The sequence below is a fragment of the Trichomycterus rosablanca genome, chromosome 10 (genome assembly GCF_030014385.1).
Source record: "Trichomycterus rosablanca isolate fTriRos1 chromosome 10, fTriRos1.hap1, whole genome shotgun sequence".
Classification (NCBI taxonomy): Eukaryota; Metazoa; Chordata; class Actinopteri; order Siluriformes; family Trichomycteridae; genus Trichomycterus; species Trichomycterus rosablanca.
Window position 1 is genome coordinate 4,811,671 of NC_085997.1, and position 19,240 is coordinate 4,830,910.

The 19,240-nt window shown below is 38.7% G+C and overlaps 1 protein-coding gene across 1 annotated transcript in view; it reads left to right on the forward strand.

Annotated features, from left to right (window-relative positions):
- The first annotated feature begins 1,776 nt into the window (after positions 1-1,776).
- dnah9 (dynein, axonemal, heavy chain 9) overlaps positions 1,777-19,240 on the forward strand; it is a 188,912-nt gene continuing 171,448 nt past the window's right edge. Inside the window, exons 1-11 of the mRNA XM_063002787.1 lie at positions 1,777-2,188; positions 5,229-5,425; positions 6,611-6,769; positions 6,857-6,987; positions 8,438-8,649; positions 8,732-8,965; positions 11,939-12,106; positions 12,189-12,305; positions 12,474-12,624; positions 12,717-12,828; positions 13,875-13,943. Coding sequence (XP_062858857.1) covers positions 1,835-2,188; positions 5,229-5,425; positions 6,611-6,769; positions 6,857-6,987; positions 8,438-8,649; positions 8,732-8,965; positions 11,939-12,106; positions 12,189-12,305; positions 12,474-12,624; positions 12,717-12,828; positions 13,875-13,943 — 1,904 coding nt within the window. The 5' untranslated portion in view covers positions 1,777-1,834. The remainder of the gene's footprint in view (positions 2,189-5,228; positions 5,426-6,610; positions 6,770-6,856; positions 6,988-8,437; positions 8,650-8,731; positions 8,966-11,938; positions 12,107-12,188; positions 12,306-12,473; positions 12,625-12,716; positions 12,829-13,874; positions 13,944-19,240) is intronic.

A 19,240-nucleotide genomic window follows, 5' to 3' on the forward strand; every position in this document is an offset into this window, starting at 1 on the left:
TAAATTTAAAATAAAATAATGCTTTCAATTAAGGTTTAGGTTTTATTTGTAGACTTTGTGTAGAATTATGTTTTAGGGTTAGGTTAAGGATTTATTAAAAGACATAAGGTATTGTTTTTGAAAGTTTGTATTAGGCTTCGGGTTTTAGTTTAGAACTCTTAGGTTTAGGGTTAAATGTAATATTTATAGTATAGTCCTGAATGTTTATATTTCGATCAAGTTTATGGTTAGTCTTTAGGTCAGGGTTTAGGTTTATGTTAACGTTGTAGTGTTTTGGATAGGTTTCTCAGATCTAGGTATGTGGTTCAGTTGTTCGGTAACAGCAAAGCATTAAAATCCTAAAACAAACATACAGCCTACATAAAGGTTTTAAGATTTAGGATTTATTTTTGCAAGATCTGGTGTTAAATTGTAAATTTGAAATAAAATAATGCTTTTAGTTAAGGTTTATGTTTTATTTGTAGACTTTGTGAGGAATGCGTTTTAGGGTTAGGTTAAATATTATTATATTATCTATCTGTCTGTCTGTCTGTCTATCTATCCAATATACTGATGTAAAACACTATAAATCAACATATTTACCTCACTAGCTTTGTGTGATGTTGTCTATCTATCTATCTATCTATCTATCTATCTATCTATCTATCTATCCATCCATCCATCCATCCATCCATCCATCCATCCATCCATCCATCCATCCATCCATCCATCCATCCATCCATCCATCCATCCATCCATCCATCCATCCATCCAATATACTGATGTAACACACTATAAATCAACATATTTTTCTCACTGGCTTTGTGTAATGTTATCTATCTATCTATCTATCTATCTATCTATCTATCTATCTATCTATCTATCTATCTATCTATCTATCTATCTATCTATAATCTATCTATCTATCTATCTATCTATCTATCTATCTATCTATCTATCTATAATCTATCTATCTATCTATCTATCTATCTATCTATCTATCTATCTATCTATCTATCTATCTATCTATCTATAATCTATCTATCTATCTATCTATCTATCTATCTATCTATCTATCTATCTATCTACCTATCTATCTATCTATCTATCTATCTATCTATAATCTATCTATCTATCTATCTATCTATCTATCTATCTATCTATCTATCTATCTATCTATCTATCAAGTCAACTTTATTTATATAGCGCTTTTTACAATAGACATTGTCTCAAAGCAACTTTACAAAATCCAGGACCAACAGATACAAAAACCCCTGATGAGCAAGCCAAGGGCAACTGTGGCAAGGAAAAACTCTCTGAACGTTACAGGAAAAAACTGTCTATCTATCTATCTATCTATCTATCTATCTATCTATCTATCTATCTATCTATCTATCTATCTATCCAATATACTGGTGTAAAACACTATAAATCAAGATATTTACCTCACTAGCTTTGTGTAATATTATCTACCTATATTTATATTTTGGTTAAGTTTAGGTCAGTCTTTAGGTCAGAGTTTAGATTTATGCTAATGCTGTAGTGTTTATTTTTGGGATTAAGTTCTAGGTTTAGGAGGTAAGTTTAGTTTTAGGTTTACTGTTAGGATTCACTGTATTTATTAGTAATTTTTTAATTGACAGAATTGTGTTTAAATGTGTGGGAGAGACTCGTAACCAGGTATTAAAGTGTGTGTTCATCCACCTGTGAGAGGAAACAGCTAAAACAGTGACGTGTCCCTCAGCAACAAGCTCATTAATGCAAACACTGGGTTACTATGGAGCTACAGGGGGGGCAACGGATTTCTATGGACTTCACACTATAGTCACTAATCATCAGTACTAACACAGCAAACATGGACGAGGACTCATCAGCTCTGGATAAACGATTTAATTTGATTGAGGAATATGTTCTGAATGCTTTAAGAGTAAAACACGACCGCTGGCAGAAATGTCTCTCAGTAGAGGAGCAGAAACAAACGATCCAAAACTTTCTGGACGCGTCGGACTACACAACACTGGTCGTGAATCTGAATTCCAACGGACAGCTGATACCTGCCAACGACATATCCGCGTCCACGAAGAACAAAGCTGTTTATTTTATTAAACGCAGTCGGACGGCTTTGTCTTCTGACAATATGAAGAAGAATGTGAAGTACGGAGAAATGTCTTTTAGTCCCCTGGAACAGTTTTCCGCTTTAGTGGGCAAGGTAAGCAAAATTCCGACATACACACGTACAGACCGCTTACGCATTTTACGAATTTTACGTAGCGTTGGATGTAATTCAAATAGCTTCTGGTTGCCTTTTAGGGTGCACTACTGAGGGTATAACATATACAGTTTTCGTGCGCTTTGTAGTGCACTACGTGTGTAAGTGGGCAATATTTGGGATTAAGCCATACACTTGTAGCAGTTAATTTTGGATCTTATTGTCTTCGAATAATTAAAATTGTGTATTCATTTATTCTATTTATTATTATTTATATTTTTATATTTTATATTTTTATTTTATTTATTCTATTTATTTTAATTATTAACATTTTATTTATTTATTTACATTTTATTAATTTTTTTTTATTATTTAATTTTTTTGTTCATTATTATTTTCTTATTGCTAATTTTTTTCCTTCTTTTCAATAATTTTTATCCTATTTATTTGTATTATTTACATTTTATTTATTTATTTTCATTTTATTTTAATGTTTTATTATTTAATTTTTTTGTTCATTATTATTTTCTTATTGCTAAATTTTTTCCTTTTTTTCAATAATTTTTATTCTATTTATTTGTATTATTTACATTTTATTTATTTATTTTCATTTTATTTTAATGTTTTTATTATTTAATTTTTTTGTTCATTATTATTTCCTTATTGCTAAATTTTTTCCTTCTTTTCAATAATTTTTATTCTATTTATTTGTATTATTTACATTTTATTTATTTATTTTCATTATATTTTAATGTTTTTATTATTTAATTTTTTTGTTCATTATTATTTTCTTATTGCTAGATTTTTTCCTTTTTTCAATAATTTTTATTCTATTTATTTGTATTATTTACATTTTATTTATTTATTTTCATTTTATTTTAATGTTTTTATTATTTAATTTTTTTGTTCATTATTATTTTGTTATTGCTAAATTTTTTCCTTCTTTTCAATAATTTTTATTCTATTTATTTGTATTATTTACATTTTATTTATTTATTTTCATTTTATTTTAATGTTTTTATTATTTAATTTTTTTGTTCATTAATATTTTCTTATTGCTAGATTTTTTCCTTTTTTTCAATAATTTTTATTCTATTTATTTTTATTATTTACATTTTATTTATTTATTTTCATTTTATTTTCATTTTTTTATTATTTAATTTGTTCATTATTATTTTCTTATTGCTATGTAATTCAAGCTTCTTGTTGCCTTTTAGGGTGCACTACTGAGGGTATAACATGTACAGTTTTCATGCACTATGTAGTGCACTACATGTGTAAGTGGGCGAGATTCGGGATTAAGCCATACACTTGTAGCAGTTAAATTTGGATATTATTGTTTTTGAATAATTAAAACTGTATATTCATTTATTCTATTTATTATTATTTATATTATTTATTATTATTTTATTTATTTTCATGTTATTTTTAATTATTATTTATTAATAATTTCTATTTATTCTATTTTTTTTTTTTTCATTTTTTTTTTTTTTTTTATTATTTAATTTTTTTGTTTATTATTTTTTTAAAGCTAAATTTTTTCCTTCTTTTCAATAATTTTTTCATTTTATTTTCATTTTATTTTCATTTTATTTTCATTTTATTTTCATTTTATTTTCATTTTATTTTCATTTCATTTAAATTTTTTTATTATTTAATTTTTTTGTTCATTATTATTTTCTTATTGCTATGTAATTCAAATAGCTTCTTATTGCCTTTTAGGGTGCACTACTGAGGGTATAACATATACAGTTTTCATGCGCTATGTAGTGCACTATGTGTGTAAGTGAGATTTGGGATTAAGCCATACACTTGTAGCAGGTGCTTACAATAGTATACAGTCTGAGCAGTTGAGGGTCGAGGACCCTCAGCAGCAACAGCAACCTGGCAGTGGTGGGGCTTGAACCAGCGACCTTCTGATTATTAGTGCAGCATTTAAATTAGTCGCATTAATTCCGACTCTGTTGTGTTTAATAAGCACGTACACACTGGTATTAACAGCATTGGATTTTCACATCAAGAACCAATTAAGTGTAACCAATCCACCTACCGCATTATATATTTTATATAAATATATGCAGGGTTAAAATACACATACAGAAACTAACATCATTCATTTATTGGTTCTTTATTGGTTCATATCATTTAAGTTCAGACTACAGTAGTTAAAATGTGTGCTCATATAAATAGGGCTAGTTTGCCCACACCTATTACGAAGTGATGTGAAGGCGATGTGAAGCTCGACTGACCTTTGACAGTGTCACAGGAATTGTGCTGAGCAAGTGGCACCACACTACACCGATTGGCGCAGTCTGCACACGTTGTGGATCCAAACGTCTCCTTTGGGTCAGCTTGCCCATTCAGGTCAGATCCTGATGGTCAAAAAGTGCCATGACACCAGCTGGTTCCAAGAGAAGATGCAACAGAGAAACTGGCAGCTCTGTGAGAATGAAACCATAATAAATCAGCGACTGTTAATTAAAAGGAACCGACACATCAAATCATCTGCACCTCCATGCCACCTCTGCTGGCCAAAATGGCAAAGCAGAAGGGCGTGGTTCTATTCCGTGCCCCCCTGCTGATCTCCATGACAGGTGGACCTGATCACAGATGGGTGCAGTCAAACTAGTCTTATTTATATGGACACAGAGAATCCAGACATTATAGCTCAGTTGTAGTCAGTCAAACACTGACAAGGCATTGTCAATTGGAACTGAATATGGCTGGCAGAGGGGGCATGGAGGCGCAGATGATTTGATTTCTTATAATCAAGAGTCTTTAAGTCGTTGTGGTTTGCACTCTACATGAGTGAACATGATCTTTCACCAGGAGGAATCACAGATGGGTGTGTCTGGTCTCCAAACACACATGCAGGACCTGTCTCTTCAATGAATCCTGACCAGCACAAGCTGTTCTCCTGAATTAGTGAAGTCCTAACACTGAGCCCTAAATAAGTTCCACTGAGACCAAGACCTAGGGCATTCATAAAGCCAAAGTTGTTGTTCTAATAACTACTGTACTTATTCCTGTAACACTGTAGGTTGTGCTTCCAGTACTGCTCAACAACCAAAACCAGCGTCAATGGCCACAAGTCATGTCTCAGGACCTGAGGCGACACATCCACGTCCTGAAATCCAGCGTGCTCGTGATCTCTGGGCAAGTCAAAGGCAAAACCTTTCTTCCTCTTCCTCCAGGATCAGAGAGGATCGAACAAATAGCTTCTGAAGGAGATAAATGGTAAGTAAATATGTTTTTTTTATTTTAAATCATAATAACGTTGGTCCCTTTCTAAGTTGCCTCAGTCACCTACAGTACAAGTGATGTGCTGTGGAAACATCTAGGAGCAACAACAGTTCATTAGCAAAGAGACATACCATTCAAGTTTAGCTTGGGGTCACGGGTTCAGTAAGGCCTCAGTTCCAACCTGCCCCAGGAGGCAACATCAGCACACATCTGGTAATCTGGAGTTCCAATAATTGCTGCCTGGCACAAGCCATCGATCACTACGTCCGATACCAAGCGTCGGATGACGTGGTGTAAAGTACTGTGCTATAGAACTGTTGAGCAATGAACATGAAGAAACTCAAGCACAATTAAATGTACTTAAAGAACCTAACAGCATCTTAAACCAAAAAAAATTATTGATTAAAAAGGAAAGAAATGCAGCAAAAAATATTATTAAAAATAATAATAAATAAAATAATAATAATTATAATAATAATAATAATAATAATAATGAATAAATAAATAAATAAATAAATAAAAATTGTTGAGTAAATAGCAAAAAATGCAGCAATAAAATAATAATAATAAATAAAAAAATAAATAAATGAAATAAAGGCCGCTCAAGTGGTGCAGCGGTAAAAACACACGCTGTTCATCATTCAAATCTCGGCTCTGCCTGCTGGCTGAGGCTGAGCGGCCACATGAACGACGATTGGCCTGTTGTTCAGATAGGGGTGGGATTAAGCCGGATGGGGACTCTCTCTCAGACTAGTGCGATAGTGCGACCTCTGCTGGCTGGTTGGTGGCGCCTGCACGGAGATGGGAAAGGAGTGCGGTAGAGGGTGTGGCTCTCCGTACACAGCGCTGTACTGCACTGCACTCATCAAGTGTAGGTGATAAGATGTTCGATTGCTGTGCACATGTCGGAGGGGGCGTGGAGCAGCCTCGTCCTCCCCAATCAGGAGCAGGGACCAGCATTAGTGAGAGGATGATTGAAAAAATTAAATAAATAAATAAATAAATAAATAAAAATAAATAAATAAAATGTAAATACACAATACTACTACTACTACTTATAATAAATATAATAAAAAATTATTAAGAAAAACAAGGGGAAAAAAATGCAGCAGTGGCAAATGAATCAATGCTGCCATGTCGTAAGACATACAAAACCAGCCCGATTCCTCCATGCCACAGGGGAGACGTTGTGGACAAGAGCATCATCCACTCCATCGAGTCCGTGGTGATCGAATGGAGCCATCAGATACACAAGGTCCTCCAGAGAGATTCATCCGAGCCACTGCTCAAGGGCAAAAACCCCATGCCTCACGAGGAGCTGAACTTCTGGAAGAACAGGTCAGCGCACTAGTCTCGTATCATAAATACTAAATGTATTTGTTTAGCAGATATAATCTTTTTATTTTCTGTGGATTTTATCACCAGATATGCCGACCTAAAGTGCACACACGACCAGTTTAAGTCTTCCACAGTGGCAAAAATGGCCGAGCTTCTGGATGCAGTAGAAAGTAGCTACTACCCCGCCTTTAGAAACATGCTGAAGGACGTCAATGAAGGTATGTGTACGTTTTAGATTTAAATTTGGACTACATTGGTGCTTGTGGGTGGCACGGTGGCTCGGTGGGTAGCACAGTCGCCTCACAGCAAGAAGGTCCTGGGTTCGATCCCCAGGAGGGGCGGTCCCCAGTCAGGTTCATTGGAGACACTGAATTACCCTATAGGTGAATGTGTGTGTGTAAGTGTGTCTGTCCTGCGATGAACTGGCACCCTGCCCTGGGTGTTACTGTGTGCCTTGCGCCCACTGAAAAGCTGGGATAGGCTCCAGCACCCCCCCCCCCACGACCCTAATTGGATAAGCAGTTAAGAAAGTGATTGAGTGATGCTGAATATAAGCAGGGTTGCCAGATGTTTCCTTTCTTTTTTTTTAGTACTATTTAATTTATTTCCCCTTATTTGGGACCCCCAGTCTTTGCCCATATTTGAGGCCAGTCTTTGCCCATATTTGAGGCCAGTCTTTGCCCATATTTCAGGCCAGTCTTTGCCCATATTTCAGGCCAGTCTTTGCCCATATTTCAGGCAAGTCTTTGCCCATATTTCAGGCCAGTCTTTGCCCATATTTCAGGCCAGTCTTTGCCCATATTTCAGGCCAGTCTTTGCCCATATTTCAGGCCAGTCTTTGCCCATATTTGAGACCAGTCTTTGACCATATTTGAGGCCAGTCTTTGCCCATATTTCAGGCTAGTCTTTGCCCATATTTCAGGCCAGTCTTTGCCCATATTTCAGGCCAGTCTTTGCCCATATTTCAGGCCAGTCTTTGCCCATATTTCAGGCCAGTCTTTGCCCATATTTCAGGCCAGTCTTTGACCATATTTGAGGCCAGTCTTTGCCCATATTTCAGGCCAGTCTTTGCCCATATTTCAGGCCAGTCTTTGCCCATATTTGAGGCCAGTCTTTGCCCACATGTGAGGCCAGTCTTTGCCCATATTTGAGGCCAGTCTTTGCCCATATTTCAGGCCAGTCTTTGCCCACATGTGAGGCCAGTCTTTGCCCATACTTGAGGCCAGTCTTTGCCCATATTTCAGGCCAGTCTTTGCCCATATTTCAGGCCAGTCTTTGCCCATATTTGAGGCTAGTCTTTGCCCCTATTTCAGGCCAGTCTTTGCCCACATGTCAGGCCAGTCTTTGCCCCTATTTCAGGCAAGTCTTTGCCCACATGTCAGGCCAGTCTTTGACCATATTTGAGGCCAGTCTTTGCCCATATTTGAGGCCAGTCTTTGCCCATATTTGAGGCCAGTCTTTGCCCATATGTGAGGCCAGTCTTTGCCCATATTTCAGGCCAGTCTTTGCCCATATTTCAGGCCAGTCTTTGCCCATATTTGCTAGCGGAATATCAGGGCCACATCAGGGCTGTTTTAACACGATCGATCCTAATAACCCTCATGAAAGGTACCGATTAAACTGAGCCTGATCACCCACACAATTGGTTCTTTGTTTTTTCTCTTATAGCTCTCGAGGAAGCAAAGGACATCAATCTATACCTAAAACCCCTAGAGCGACTGATAGAAGATTTGGAAAACGCCGATTTCACTGAGGTCAAGCCACGAATTGCTGCTCTCATGCACACCGTGTGTCTGGTGTGGGCTAACTCCAAATACTACAACACCCCAGCCCGGGTGATTGTCCTCCTACAGGAGATCTGCAACCTCCTCATCCAGCAGGTATGTTCACGAAAGGTTGTATTGACCAAATTAAGATGTTTTGCATACTTCGTAAGTGAATATCGTTCTTGTTCTTATTAAGGTAAGGAACAATCTGAACCCGGAGGACATCCTGAAAGGCGATGTGATGGAAAGTCTGGGGCAAGTGCAGAGCACCCTGGATGTGCTTACACATTTCAAAAACATCTACGAGGACAAAACAAACAGCTTGGGTCTGTACCGGAGGAGCGGGATGGAGGTCAAACCCTGGGACTTCTCTCCTTTCTTGGTGTTCGCCGGGCTGGACCGATTTATTCAACGACTGAAAATGATTGAAGTAAATAAGAGTCATTTTTTCCCCATTTTCCTTTCAATTTAGTCATATCCGATTACCTCTCTACTACTGCTGACTTCTACTCCTGACCGAGGAGAGCCCTGACTAACACCCCCCTTCCTTTTTACCTGCTTAATGCGGGTTCATATGGAGATCCGTATAGCGTACGTAGAGTCACATACTGATCCCCATTATTCCCCGTCTCTGTGCAGGCACCATTGATCAGCCAGCAGAGGTCATAATTGCATCCAATCACTGTCCACAAATTTGCGAGTTGTACGCACAGTGATTGGCTCATCTGAGGGTGGGGATGCCGAATGCTGCAATTATGTGTGCTGCACACGCACACACACACACACACACACATATATATATATATATATATACACATATACATTTATACATGCACACAAATACATATATATATATATATATATATATACACACACACAAGGACACTATATATGGATGTACCCACACACACACATACACACACATATATGTATATATACATACATACATATACATATATGTATATATACATACATACATATACATATATATATATATTAGGGCTGTCAAACGATTAAAAATTTTAATCACGATTAATCTCAGAATTTCATATAGTTAATCGCGATTAATCGCATAAAAAAAAATCTGTGTAAATGTTATAGAAAACAAGGATTTTTAAGTGAAATGTTACAATTAAAATGGTGAACACATTTTATGCTAAATGTACTTATGTTAAAAACTGCTGGGACAAGAGAAAACTGTAAGGGAGTTTTATTCACTAACATACTAGGCAGTAATACTATCCAGCAGAGACCCTTGACTTCGTATAAATGTCAGATTGTAGGTAAAAATTTCTCCATTAGCAAACATTGTGAGTGTGTTTTGACCCTTTGGGGCTTCCATAGTGCATGGAATAGCATGCTTGGCTAACGGTATAACTCTAGCTGTTTGCTATTCGGTACCGTAACAGAAGAAGTAATAAAGTGTTCTGCTCCCGACAACTTGTGAATATACCGTGTATTTATTTCTTTATTAAGCAAGTGCATCACTACAATGCTCGGTTACATTATGTTAACAAACCGCAAATGAAACAAACGGTGGCAAGTCCGACGTTAAAACGTAGGTGCACGGTCAAGTCTCAACATGAACTACGGATGACTCGCAGGGCCAAATAGAATTTGCGTTAACGGCACTATTTTTTTAAATTGCGTTAAATTGAGATTGCGTTAATGCGTTATTATCGCGTTAACTTCGACAGCCCTAATATATACAGTATATATACTGTATACACATATACATTTATACACACACACACACACACACACACACACACACACACACACACACATATATATATATATATATATATACAGTGGGGCCAAAAAGTATTTAGTCAGCCACTGATTGTGCAAGTTCTCCTACTTAGAAAGATGAGAGAGGTCTGTAATTTTCATTATAGGTACACTTCAACTATGAGACAAAATGAGAAAAAAAAAGGATTTTTAAAGAATTTATTTGTAAATTATGGTGGAAAATAAGTATTTGGTCACCCACAAACAAGCAAGATTTCTGGCTCTCACAGACCTGTAACTTCTTCTTTAAGAAGCTCTTCTGATGAATGACCTGCAGAGAGCTGGGACCAAAGTAACAAAGGCTACCATCAGTAACACACTACGCCGAGAGGGACTCAAATCCTGCAGTGCCAGGCGTGTCCCCCTGCTTAAGCCAGTACATGTCCAGGCCCGTCTGAAGTTTGCCAGAGAGCATATGGATGATCCAGAAGAGGATTGGGAGAATATCATGTGGTCAGATGAAACCAAAATGGAACTTTTTGGTAAAAACTCAACTCGTCGTGTTTGGAGGAAGAAGAATGCTGAGTTGCATCCCAAGAACACCATACCTACTGTGAAGCATGGGGGTGGAAACATCATGCTTTGGGGCTGTTTTTCTGCAAAGGGGACAGGACGACTGATCCGTGTTAAGGGAAGAATGAACGGGGCATGTATTGTGAGATTTTAAGCCAAAACCTCCTTCCATCAGTGAGAGCATTGAAGATGGAACGTGGCTGGGTCTTCCAGCATGACAATGATCCCAAACACACCGCTCAGGCAATGAAGGAGTGGCTCCGTAAAAAACATTTCAAGGTCCTGGAGTGGCCTAGCCAGTCTCCAGACCTCAACCCCATAGAACATTTGTGGAGTCCGTGTTGCCCAGCGACAGCCCCAAAACATCACTGCTCTAGAGGAGATCTGCATGGAGGAATGGGCCAAAATACCAGCTACAGTGTGTGCAAACCTGGTGAAGACTTACAGGAAACGTTTGACCTCTGTCATTGCCAACAAAGGTTATGTTACAAAGTATTGAGTTGAACTTTTGTTATTGACCAAATACTTATTTTCCACCATAATTTACAAATAAATTCTTTAAAAATCCTACAATGTGATTTCCTGGATTTTTTTTTCTCATTTTGTCTCTCATAGTTGAAGTGAACCTATGATGAAAATTACAGACCTCTCTCATCTTTCTAAGTAGGAGAACTTGCACAATCAGTGGCTGACTAAATTATATATATACAGTACAGTATATACACACTATAAATACAGTGACTAGTGTGTGATCTTTTCACTTATATCAACAACCACTTTTCTGAGAAGGCTTCTCACAAGACTTTGAAGTATGTCTGTGGGAATTTGTGACCATTCAGTCAAAAGAGCAATTGTATGGCTGGACAATAATGTCGGACAAGAAAACTGCAATTAATGTATTAATGTATATATTATTAACTAGAATGGGTGTCCCAATACTTTTGTCCATAAAGTATGTACAGTATGTACAGTGCATAAAAATGAAATGTCAATGTAATCTATGTAGTTTGTAAATTGTATTCATTTTGCTTTCACTTTAACATATGAACTAGAATTCATACATATTATAAATCTTTGCTGTTTATTCGATTGCCCGCAGACGTTACTACTGACCGTGGTGGACATGATGAAACTGGAGAAGCTGGAGTTTGGAGGCATCCGTGGACGATCCCTCAGTCAGCAGCTTCTGTCTTTGCATGAAGAATTCCTGGAGAACTACAAAACGTTCACAGAGAAATCCTACGACTGCCTGGACGTCGACAATTCGGTACGCGGGCCACGCTTAGAAAACTGGTAAAGGTCCAGCACTGTGTGGACAGGGGGGTTGATGTTCATGTCCTCTTTTTCAGGAGTTCGAGGCCGATTTTGCTAAGTTTAATTCGAGGGTGGAGGATACAGATCAACGCCTTGGTGCCATTTTCGGTCATACGTTTGATGACGCTTCCGGCCTGGAACACGCCTTCAAGGTAAGTAACAGTTTTATAAATATTACACTTTATGTTGCATTTCTTTGAGGTACTCTGGTTTCCTCCCATCTACCCTAAAAGTCATTAAACGTAATGTCGAATACACTGATAAGCCATGAATTAATAACACATTTCAGCTTTGTCTTTGTCACTGTCACTCCTTGGCAGGTCCTAGACATGTTCGGCGGTCTGCTGGAACGTCCCCTGATAGCAGCCGACGCTCACAAGAGATACCCCACGCTCATAGACATGTTTGACAAGGAGCTCGACTGCTGCAAGGAACTCTATAAAAAACACCTACAGGCCGAGGAGCATCTGGGTGAGACGCTCGTGCTGTTTCAAATTAAAAACAGAACCCTTTTTTAATAATATACTTAATGATATTTAGATGATGTGGCACTGCTGTTCTAGGTTACACCCCAGTAAACCGGAACATGCCGGCGGTAGCGGGTGGACTGAAATGGGTCCAGCAAATGCAGGAACGACTCCAGATCTACAACAACTTCCGCTACATTGCCTATCCGTGAGTGTCCTTGAAGTTTTTCAATTAGTCTTCCACTGCTGGGGACCCTGATCACATCTGAGGAGGGTATGTCTTCCATACTTCTCACGCATGGAGAGTAACACATTTCACTTCTGTACAGGCACCTCGAGCTACTAACCACGGTCCTTACACAGCCTTGAAGACCCCACCACCTTTTTAGTCCGGTCTTTTCCCACACAACAGACTAGTGGCCAAGTTTGTCTGCTGCAGGCACTTGTGTATAATTGTGTATATATACTATGTACACACACACACACACACACTAATACAAGAGCATGAACAATAGTGTGTGAACAGTAGCTAATTCTATGCTATGCTATGCTATGCTATGCTAATGGATTAAGATACTGTATAACAGGTCCCTAAACTAAACTACTCTAACCACTAAACTATGAAAGCTATTGACTATGCTAAGCTAATACTAAGCAGAGAATAAACAATGAACATGGCAAACAAGGAACAATGGACATCAACTAACTAGCATGAACCACGGACAAGCTAATCCTGTCTGAAATCCCACACACACGCAAATGCTTCTTAATGTAGCACCAGGTTTTCCGCTAGTTTGGGTCGTTTATGCAGCTTAGCACTGCATGGTATCCAGTGCACGGTGGCATTGCTCCTCCCAACCTCAAATTTAGCTGCTTAATATCAGAAATGTAAACGTTTTCCTTAAATATGGTAAGAATTTTGCAGGTGCCGGGCGGGTGCATAGTAACTGTGAAGTTTGGTGGAGGAAGAACAATGGTCTGAGACTGTTTTACATGATTTGTGATTGACACGAATACGTCACACTATTGCAATGTATGGATGTCCATATACTATTAGTCGAGAAATACTTGTTGATTACTTTTTTATATTTTATAAATAACTATTTTTGTATTATATAAGGCCCTACCTAATTCACGGACCATGAAATGAGCCAAGGTTTGTGTTTAGCCGTAAAATTGAGCACATTTTCCCCGTGATTGTAGTAGGGCCCTATTTATATTTTAAATAATAATAATATTTTTGCATGTCTGCAGGTGTTTGGAATCAGTGGACGGTGAAAACGTCATGCAGAAATACGAGGAAATGATGCTGCTACTTAAACAGTGAGTCCTGAAAGCCTTACCCTTACACCGATCAGCCATAACATTAAAACAACCTCCTTGTTTCTACTCTCACTGTCCATTTTATCAGCTCCACTTACCATATAGAAGCACTTTGTAGTTCTACAACTGATTGTAGCCCATCTGTTTCTCTGCACGCATTATTAGCCCCTTTTCACCCTGTTCTTCAATGGTCAGGACCCCCACAGGACCACTACAGAGCAGGTATTATTTAGGTGGTGGATCATTCTCAGCACTGCGCTGACACTGACATGTGCTGGTATGAGTGGATCAGACACAGCAGCGCTGCTGGAGTTTTTAAATACCGTGTCCACTCACTGTCCACTCTATTAGACACTCCTACCTAGTTGGTCCACCTTGTAGATGTGAAGTCATTTACTGGTGCTCATCCATTGAGTTGGTCATCTTCTAGACCTTCATCAGTGGTCACAGGATGCTGCCCACGGGGCGCTGTTGGCTGGATATTTTTGGTTGGTGGACGATTCTCAGTCCAGCAGTGACAGTGAGGTGTTTAAAAACGACTTCAGCGCTGCTGTGTCTGATCCACTCATACCAGCACAACACACACCCCTGTGGGGGTCCTGACCATTGAAGAACAGCATGAAAGGGGGCTAACAAAGCATGCAGAGAAACAGATGGACTGCAGTCAGTAATTGTAGAACCACAAAGTGCTTCTATATGGTTAGAGGAGCTGATAAAATGGACAATGTGTGTAGAAACAAGGTGTACAGCGTTCAGTATTTACATATACATACACAACAGTCTCATTGCTCTTAAAGAACAAATACGTATCTGCACTGTAATGCATAATTCCATGAACGATGTGTGATTCAGTATTCACAGACATTCACATCCGTGATATTCGTGCTTTTAGCTCCCGTGGATTAAAACCGAATGATGAATTACCTCGCGGAACAGTCCTGATAATAATCGCCAGCATTACACAAGCAATCTAGTTAAAGCTGTTCTGGGCATCTCTAGTTATTACTTCTCCACGCAGCAGCTGATGATTTATGTGGAGCACCGAGCTATTTGATTTCTCAGGACTCCGTGCCGCAGCTGCAATACAATTAAGCTTCCGACCAGCGTGCACAGTTCCAGCGAAGACCAGAGTACAAAGGCGCTTACAATGAGCTTATAAAAGGATTACTTTAGCAGTTGGGACCATTTTCCTCCTCCATCGCTGGTGATAAATGTATCTTGTTTTATGCTGTCTTGTTGTATTGCATCCTCCCAAATATTATCTGTCGTACATTAATCCTATACGGGCGAACGCCTAATTCCTCCCAGAGACATTCTAGTAGCACAGATCTAATATACGGTTTAATATAGAGTCCCCTCTACAATTATTGACAAGCCTGGTAATGACGGGTACAGAAGGTTATAGGAAAATTCACCTTTTGATGTATTAGCTTAATCTCACACCGGAGAGAAATGAGATTTAATTGAAGTAACTTTATTTAGAGAAAAAAATAAATAAATAAATAATAAATAAATAAATATATATATATACAGTGTATCACAAAAGTGAGTACACCCCTCACATTTCTGCAAATATTTTATTAGATCTTTTCATGGGACAACACTATATTATGGAATCACCACTCTTGGAAGATGTTCTGTCAATTGTTTAATTTTGTAAAAAAAAAAAAAAAATCACAGACATGCCACAAAACTATCATTTTTCAAAATGTCAACCTTCTGGCATTAAGAAACAATAAAAAAAAGAAACAAATATAATAGTTGTGGTCAGTCACAATTGCTTTTTTTAGATCAAGTAGAGGAAAAAAATATGGAATCACTCAAATCTGAGGAAAAAATTATGGAATCACTCTGTCATTTGCAGTTTAAAAACAAAACATCTGCAGCAGATTAGATTTGCTAATTATTCTTCAGTTTAAAAAGAGTGCTTACACCTCGGAGAGCTGTTGCACAAAGCAGATTGTCATGAATCGTGGTTCCAACACAAGATATGTCAGTTGAAACAAATGAGAGGATTATAAAACTCCTTCAAGAAGATAAATCATTGTGGAATGTCGCAAAAGATGTTGGTTGTTCCCAGTAAGCTGTGTTTAAAATCTGGACCAAGTACAAACAAAATGGGAAGGTTGTAAAAGGGAAGCATACTGGTAGACCAAGTAAGACATCAAAGCATCAAGATAGAAAACTTAAAGCAATATGTCTTGAAAACAGAAAATGCACAACAAAACAAATGAGAAACAAGTGGCCGGAAAGTGGAGTCAATGTCTGTGACTGAACTGTAAGAAATCACCTAAAAGAAATGGGATTTACATACAGAAAAGCCAAACAAAAGCCATCATTAACACCTAAAAAGAAAAGAACAAGGTTAAAGTAGGCTAAAGAAAAGCAATCGTGGACTGTGGGTGACTGGATGAAAGTGATCTTCAGTGATGAATCGCGAATCTGCATTGGGCAAGGTGATGATGCTGGAACTTTTGTTTGGTGTCTGTCCAATGAAATTTATGAAGATAACTGCCTAAAGAAAACATGTTAATTTCCACAGTTGTTGATGATATGGGCCTGCATGTCAGGTAAAGGCACAGGGGAGATGGTCTTCAATAAATGCCAAAGTCCACATTGAAATTTTGGACGCTTCTCTTATTCCATCAGTTGAAAGGATGTTTGGTGATGATGACTTCATTTTTCAAGATGATAATGCATCTTGCCATAGGGCAAAGGACGTGAAAACTTTCCTTCAAGAAAACATATAATGTCAATGGCATGGCCTGCAAATAGTCCGGATCTCAATCCATTTGAAAATCTCTGGTGGAAATTGAAGAAAATGGTCAATGACAAGGTTCCAACCTGCAAAGCTGATCTGGCAACAGCAATAAGAGACAGTTGAAGGCAGATTGATGAAGAATACTGTTTGTCATTAGTTAACTCCATGCCTCAGAGAGTTTAAACCATTATAAAAGCCAGAGGTGGTGCAACAAAGTAATAATGGTGCAGTGTTTTCTAATGATTCCATAATTTTTTCCTCAGATTTGAGTGATTCCATATTTTTTCCTCTACTTGATCTAAAAAAAAAGCAATTGTGACTGACCACAACTATTATATTTGTTTCTTTTTTTATTGTTTCTTAATGCCAGAGGGTTGACAGTTTGAGAAATGATAGTTTTGTGGCATGTCTGTGATTTATTTTTTTTCTACAAAATTAAACAATTGAAAGAACATCTTCCAAGAGTGGTGATTCCATAATTTTTGCCAGGGGTTGTAGAACTAAAACTTGGATATAACTTAGAGTAGTCAGTGTACAACTTGTATAGCAGTGTAGATTTACTGTCTTCTGAAAATAACTCAATACACAGCCATTAATGTCTAAATGGCTGGCAACATAAGTGAGTACACCCCACAGTGAACATGTCCAAATTGTGCCCAAAGTGTCAATATTTTGTGTGACCACCATTATTATCCAGCACTGCCTTAACCCTCCTGTGCATGAAATTCACCAGAGCTGCACAGGTTGCTACTGGAATCCTCTTCCACTCCTCCATGATGACATCACGGAGCTGGTGGATGTTAGACACCTTGAACTCCTCCACCTTCCACTTGAGGATGCGCCACAGGTGCTCAATTGGGTTTAGTCCATCACCTTTACCTTCAGCTTCCTCAGCAAGGCAGTTGTCATCTTGGAGGTTGTGTTTGGGGTCGTTATCCTGTTGGAAAACTGCCATGAGGCCCAGTTTTCTAAGGGAGGGGATCATGCTCTGTTTCAGAATGTCACAGTACATGTTGGAATTCATGTTTCCCTCAATGAACTGCAGCTCCCCAGTGCCAGCAACACTCATGCAGCCCAAGACCATGATGCTACCACCACCATGCTTGACTGTAGGCAAGATACAGTTGTCTTGGTACTTCTCACCAGGGCGCCGCCACACATGCTGGACACCATCTGAGCCAAACAAGTTTATCTTGGTCTCGTCAGACCACAGGGCATTCCAGTAATCCATGTTCTTGGACTGCTTGTCTTCAGCAAACTGTTTGTGGGCTTTCTTGTGCGTCAGCTTCCTTCTGGGATGACGACCATGCAGACCGAGTTGATGCAGTGTGCGGCGTATGGTCTGAGCACTGACAGGCTGACCTCCCACGTCTTCAACCTCTGCAGCAATGCTGGCAGCACTCATGTGTCTATTTTTTAAAGCCAACCTCTGGATATGACGCCGAACACGTGGACTCAACTTCTTTGGTCGACCCTGGCGAAGCCTGTTCCGAGTGGAACCTGTCCTGGAAAACCGCTGTATGACCTTGGCCACCATGCTGTAGCTCAGTTTCAGGGTGTTAGCAATCTTCTTATAGCCCAGGCCATCTTTGTGGAGAGCAACAATTCTATTTCTCACATCCTCAGAGAGTTCTTTGCCATGAGGTGCCATGTTAAATATCCAGTGGCCAGTATGAGAGAATTGTACCCAAAACACCAAATTTAACAGCCCTGCTCCCCATTTACACCTGGGACCTTGACACATGACACCAGGGAGGGACAACGACACATTTGGGCACAATTTGGACATGTTCACTGTGGGGTGTACTCACTTATGTTGCCAGCTATTTAGACATTAATGGCTGTGTGTTGAGTTATTTTTAGAAGACAGTAAATCTACACTGCTATACAAGTTGTACACTGACTACTCTAAGTTATATCCAAGTTTCATGTCTATAGTGTTGTCCCATGAAAAGCTATAATGAAATATTTGCAGAAATGTGAGGGGTGTACTCACTTTTGTGATACACTGTATATACAGGGGTTGGACAAAATAACTGAAACACCTGTCATTTTAGTGTGGGAGGTTTCATGGCTAAATTGGACCAGTCTGGTGGCCAATCTTCATTAATTGCACATTGCACCAGTAAGAGCAGAGTGTGAAGGTTCAATTAGCAGGGTAAGAGCACAGTTTTGCTCAAAATATTGCAATGCACACAACATTATGGGTGACATACCAGAGTTCAAAAGAGGACCAATTGTTGGTGCACGTCTTGCTGGCGCATCTGTGACCAAGACAGCAAGTCTTTGTGATGTATCAAGAGCCACGGTATCCAGGGTAATGTCAGCATACCACCAAGAAGGACAAACCACATCCAGCAGGATTAACTGTGGACGCAAGAGGAAGCTGTCTGAAAGGGATGTTCGGGTGCTAACCCGGATTGTATCCAAAAAACATAAAACCACGGCTGCCCAAATCACGGCAGAATTACATGTGCACCTCAACTCTCCTGTTTCCACCAGAACTGTCCGTCGGGAGCTCCACAGGGTCAATATA